Raw genomic sequence first — 6,000 nt, forward strand, 5'->3', positions numbered from 1 at the left:
CTTCCGCCTCATACTCCATCACTGAGGGAAGTCAGGGCAGGAACCTGGAGGCAGGAGCTGATGCAGAGGCCATGGAGGAGTGCTTCTTACTGGTTTGCTTGTGGCTCACACAGCAAGCTTTCAGACCTCCAGTCCAGGGGTGACCCCACCCATCATGGGCTGGGCCCTCTGCCTCCCCCCCTTCAATCACTGATTAAGAAAATGCCTTACAGGCTTACCTATAGCCTGATGTTATGGAGTCATTTTCTTAATTGAGGCTTCCTGCTCCCAGGTGACTTTGAAGTGTTCCATGACCATTTTGAGCTGCTGTGAGCACTGTTCTCTGGTTTTCCCGGGTATCTCTGCACAGAGCCGCTCTGGGTGTGTGATGTAAGACTGACCCTGCTTGGCTGTGCTTCGTCTCTTTCAGACTGGTCCTTCTGGAAGGTCATCACACCTAGTGACCAGACCCTTGCCTTGTTTTCTGCTTGCAGAACAATCAACCATGACGACCGAATCGGGATCAGACTCAGAATCCAAGCCAGACCAGGAGGCTGAGTCCCAGGAGGCAGCAGGGCCTCAGGGGCAAGCAGGGGCACGGTCTGGACCAGAGCCTGCGGGTGGAAACGGTGGCGGCGGTGCCGGCGAGGAGAAGCAGCAGCCGGCCATAGAGCAGTTCCCTGAAGCCGCTGCACACAGCACCCCAGTGAAGAGGGAGGTGAGCCTGAGGGTCTCTGGGGAAGGCCAATCAGGGAACATGGCTCTCACCAGGGGGATTAACAGTGGTGCTGCTGAAGGCTTCCAGTGGTGTTCCTCTGCCTGGACTCATCCCTCCTGCCTGTGATTAAAGCAGTTACATTCAGCTGAACTCCTGACTGGAGATTTTCGCCTAGATCTGGGTTTACAGGACAGGCAGAAAGCAAGCTGGCCGCTCTAGCAATGCCCCTCTCTGACTGTTTTCATATTTTAAGCTGTAAAGTGTGAGGACAAATTTAATTTTTCCAGCCACTATTCTGACCCAAACGCGCCATCTCATTTTATTAAAAGCTGTTTTGGCCGGACTCCCCCTCCTTCATACGAATCTGTAGGCTCACCGCTGCTCCTTACACATGGCATAAACATGTATTTATACCCTTGTGACATGGAACTTGCCGGTAGGGTATGCATTTAGCCTGTGGAAGCTTGGTGCCATCCCCACTATTACCAAATTTAAAAAAAAAAAAATCAATAAGTACAAACACTTAAAATCAAAAGGATGAGGGATGAGGGTGGTTAGGATGAACCCACGGTAGTCTTGAACTTCACACCTGGGATCAGCATGCATTAGAGCACTAGCTTGCAGTCATAGAGGAATCCAGAGCCCGAGGCTTAACCCACCTCAGCCTTCTGAAGTGGTTGTATACTTGGAAATTTTAGAAAAATGTTTAGTGAGTGGGCACAAAATTAGCCTGTGCGCGAACGCTCTGGAACTCCCAGTGCTCTTAACTCGTTCTTACGCCATTGAACACTTGCTTACAAGGCAGGGGAATCACTGCAGACCACCACCCAGCCATGCATCAGATTTGCACACCGCCATTATCACCATTGGATAACAGAAGGATGCAGAAACAGCTGGGAAGCCGTGTGTTCAGGGATGCCGGGGAGCTGACTTGAGGGGGAGTCTGGTCCACGAGACGCTTCTCTGCCGTTGTGAGGCTGGCCTAGAACAGAGGTAGAGACTCAGCAGCAGATGAGAGGAACCTCACACACGCCAGCTCATTACCGGGAAGAGAGATGGGGCCTAAGGGATTACTTTGTGTTGAGCTTTAACACTGCTGACTTCGCTGAACGGATTCAGAACAGAATCCAACATTTCAGCAATAGGAAAATTACTGACAAGGTTAACACTCACAACCCTCCAAGCCTTTACGTTTATAAGGTATCTTGGAAATGTATGGGGGGGGGGTGGTTTCTAGCAGGCCAGGGAATCTAATGAATTCTGAAAACAGAGTGTAATCAGAAATCCAAGTTGCAACTGAGGCCTTCCCTGAACCAATGCCTTTTAAGCAGCAGGAATGGGTTTGCTTCTTCATTTGGTGAGATCATGGTAAAACTGGCAAATTCTCTTCTCTATTAAATCTTGAGTCAGCTAAGAAAAGGGCCCAGTGGTACACATATAAGTGGGCGGGGTTATATCGGTTTACCTGAGCTTTAGGGATATTCAAACCTGAGTCTCAACTTGTAGCATCATAGTTGAGACAGTTCACACCCTCTGGGAAGTGGCCAGTCAGCCTGTTTCTCTGAAGCTACACGCCACTGCCGCCGCTGTCTGAACAGCTCAGCATCCATTTCCTGTCTGTTATGAAAGGTGGTCATTGTTGCTGTTCACAGATCGGTGACAAAGACCGGGACTTTGCTGCCGCAGCTGCGAAACAGCTTGAATATCAGCAGTTTGAGGACGATAAGCTCTCTCAGAGATCATCCAGCAGCAAACTCTCACGGTCCCCTCTGAAGATCGTGAAAAGGCCTAAAAGCATGCAGTGCAAAGTGACGCTTCTGGATGGGTCAGAGTATGGCTGCGATGTGGACGTAAGTGTGCACCTGAAAGCAGGGAACTGCTTGCTATAAAACACACAAGGCGACGTTTCCCAGAACCCTGGGAACTCGCTCATCTGGACCCAAAAGATGGAATTGTTCAGCTCTACTGGGAGATTAAATTACTTCGAGCTTGCGATGTCCCAAAATGTTGTTGTCAAAAGTAAAGTGGGATAGTGTTTCTAAACCCAGAACCAGATGGTTTCTTAGCCTTTCCATGTTAAAGTACACTTTGCTCTACACTTGGCCTTAGCCAAAAGGCTGAGAAGCAGTGTGCACTTTGCTCTAATACTCTGGCTACGAACAACATTTCGATCAATGTTACCTTTCCTCTCGGCATCACTTAGAGCCCAGACATCCCAGATCAATTCTTCAGACAGTAGTAGTTGGATGACTTAAAATGACCATGTCCTTTTCTTTCTGAGCAATTTCTTTCTTTCTTTCTTTCTTTCTTTCTTTCTTTCTTTCTTTCTTTCTTTCTTTCTTTCTTTCTTTCTTTCTTTCTTTCTTTTTCAGAAAGATAAAAATCACACGTGGTAGACTTTGAGCCCCCCCATGTAAACTACAATAGTCTTCTTTGTTGTCTGTGGGTTCTCTCATTTCACGTTCATCTGCCCCATCCCCTCTTCCTCTCTCCTTTTCAAAATATTTATTTTATTTTTAAAATCATGTATACTTGTATTTGTCTGTGTAGGTGCATGTGCACATGAATGCACTATCTACAGAGACCAAAAGGGGGCGTCAGGTCCTGTGGAGCTGAGGCTGGGGGGGTCCTGGGTACCTGTGAGCCCCAGGAATGGAAACTGGACTCAGATCCTCTGGAAGAACTGTTAACCACAGAGCCCTCTCTCCAGCTCCCATCTGTTTTCAGCTTATAACCCATTTATCATTTTAATTATATTTGGTGTGGTGGTTTGTTTTTTTGTTTTGTTTTTTTGCAAGAGAACATTTGAATTCATTTCAGAGTTAGTATCATCTTGATGAAAATAAAAGATGGATTGCTAAAATATTTCAGATTGCAGGAACGTAGAAAGTTAGATCCTTACATTAAGTAAAGTTACTTGGTCATATGCAAATGTGTATAGAATTTAGTCATATAGAAGTTAGTGGGCTGGTGCAGTGCATATCAGATCTACTTTTTTATATTTTGCTAGCTCTGATTTTGAATAGTTTTTTTTCCCCAATCAATGTGTATAGTTGTTGACTTAGATATTAATTGTGGGGGGGCCTCAAATGGGTCAATCTGTAGATGTTTTTTTCATGTGTAGTTTAGAGGCCCTCTACAGTCTCATGAGAGACTAGACTTGAACTGTGAGGATCTGTGTCATGGAAATATTTGCTCTGCAAAGGCACTTTTTCCTTAGCTTTGATTTCCTTAGGTTTCCTTAGCTTAGCTATTATTTATATAATAGAATGGATGGGTTGCTTTATAATCCTCTGGTCATTGTTGTCAGTTTTCTATGGAAGACTCTAGATGGAGAAAATTCCATGTTTCGACATTATTGCCTTCAGGATGTATCTAGGGTTTTACTGCTGTGAACAGACACCATGACCACGGCAATGCTTTGTTTGTTTGTTTGTTTGTTTGTTTTTCAAGACAGGGTTTCTCTGTATAGCCCTGGCTGTCCTGGACCTCACTCTGTAGACCAGGCTGACCTCGAACTCAGAAATCCACCTGCCTCTGCCTCTGCCTCCCAAGTGCTGGGATTAAAGGCGTGCACCACCATTGCCTGGCCCACAGCAACTCTTATAAGGACAACATTTAATTGGGGTTGGCTTACAGGTTCAGAAGTTCAGTCTATCATGAGCAAGGCAAGAGCATGGCAGTGCCCAGGCAGGCATGGTGCAGGAGAAACTGAGAGTTCTACATCTTCATCTGAAGGCCACAAAAAGACTGGCTTCCAGGCAACGAGGATGAAGATCTTATAGGCCATGCCCACAATGACACACCTACTCCAACTAGGCCACACCTACTCCAACTAGGCCACACCTCCAAATAGTGCCACTCCTGGGCCAAGCATAGTCAAACCACTATAGGATGAAAGATAACATTTACCATTGTGCCAATTTAATATATACCCAGTGCCTGCGCTCTCTTATAGATGACATGACTTTGAGTATAGAATCCTTATTTGATAATTAACTTGATAATTTATTGTCCATGTAATATCACTGTGATCATTTTGAGTGACATTGCAATGTTCATCTTTCATGGCATTGTAAACCGAAAACATTTCTAAGCATATATTTTAAACAAAAATTTTTTTTCTTACAATATATTTTTATAATGCTTTCCCCTTCGCTCTTCCCAGATATTCCACCGCCCACCTAACTTTATGTCCTCTCTCTCCTTCTCCCTCCTCCTCTCCTTCCCTCCCAAACAAAAACAAAGCACACATAAAATTTAAAACACGCACGCGCGCACACACACACACACACACACAAGACTGAGAAGACAAAAATGCCCTAACAAAGTAAACTGAGACAAAAAGTTTACAAAAATACCCTGGAATTTGTTTCGGGTTGACCAACTACTCTAAGCCATGCCATCCACTCTGAAATGCCATTGTTATACCTAGTAAGAAACAACTGGAGAAAAAAACAGATCTTTTTTTTTTTTTCCTTTGATAGCAGGTATCAGTTGCAGATAATTTCTTGGCTAGTGCTGGGACCTCATGTCTGCTTCTCCTTCCCAATGCTGAGACCACATCTAGTTTGAATCAGTGCAGGCCCTGTGTATGCTGTCATAATCCCTGTGAGTTCGTATGTGTATCCATCCTGCTGAGGCCAGAAGACACTGTTGCCTTGAAATCATTCATTACCTCTGGCTCTTAGAGTTTCTGATCCCCTCTCCCCAGAGATTCCTGAGCCTTACAGTAAAGGATTTGATGAAGACATCCCATTTGGGTCCAAGTATTCTGGTGTCTCTCAAGCTCTGCGCATTGCCCAACTGTGGGCATTAGTTCCCATCTCTGTAAAAGCTGCTCTGATGATAGCTTAATGAGACACCAGTCTGTGGTATAACAGTGTATCGTTGGGAGTCATTTTTTTTTCTATGTTCTTTTATCACAACAATGGTTTTAGGTTTTCCCGTAGACCTGTTGCTTATCCAGTCTCAGGTTCTTGGCTATTTAGCAGTGTCAGGTATGGGCTCTATCCCATGGAGTGGGCTTTAAATCTAGTCAACAAGAAATCTAAATCTATCCCATGGTTGGTTATCCGTATAATGTCTGCACCAGTATTATACCAGTATATCCCGCAGCAGTTCCCTGTTGGAGGCCACAGGATTTGTAGCTGGGTTAGTGATTTCCTTTCTCGTCTCTCTGCTAGCATGCAGAGTCTCTTCCAGTACTATGAACACGTGTCGGCCGATGGAAAGCCTCTAATTGGGCATCAGCTCTACTTCATATTCAATGAGGTATTTGAGTGTGGTCTTAATAGCCTTTT

General features: G+C 45.0%; 1 protein-coding gene across 20 annotated transcripts in view; it reads left to right on the forward strand.

Moving 5' to 3' along the window:
* Epb41l3 (erythrocyte membrane protein band 4.1 like 3) overlaps positions 1-6,000 on the forward strand; it is a 131,267-nt gene that overhangs the window by 49,493 nt on the left and 75,774 nt on the right. For all 20 annotated transcript variants that reach the window (XM_021218542.2, XM_029531549.1, XM_029531539.1 and 17 more), the window contains exons 2-3: positions 474-697; positions 2,350-2,547. In XM_021218542.2, coding sequence (XP_021074201.1) covers positions 485-697; positions 2,350-2,547 — 411 coding nt within the window. In that variant the 5' untranslated portion in view covers positions 474-484. The remainder of the gene's footprint in view (positions 1-473; positions 698-2,349; positions 2,548-6,000) is intronic.

Source organism: Mus pahari, chromosome 18 (assembly GCF_900095145.1).
Source record: "Mus pahari chromosome 18, PAHARI_EIJ_v1.1, whole genome shotgun sequence".
Lineage (NCBI taxonomy): Eukaryota > Metazoa > Chordata > Mammalia > Rodentia > Muridae > Mus > Mus pahari.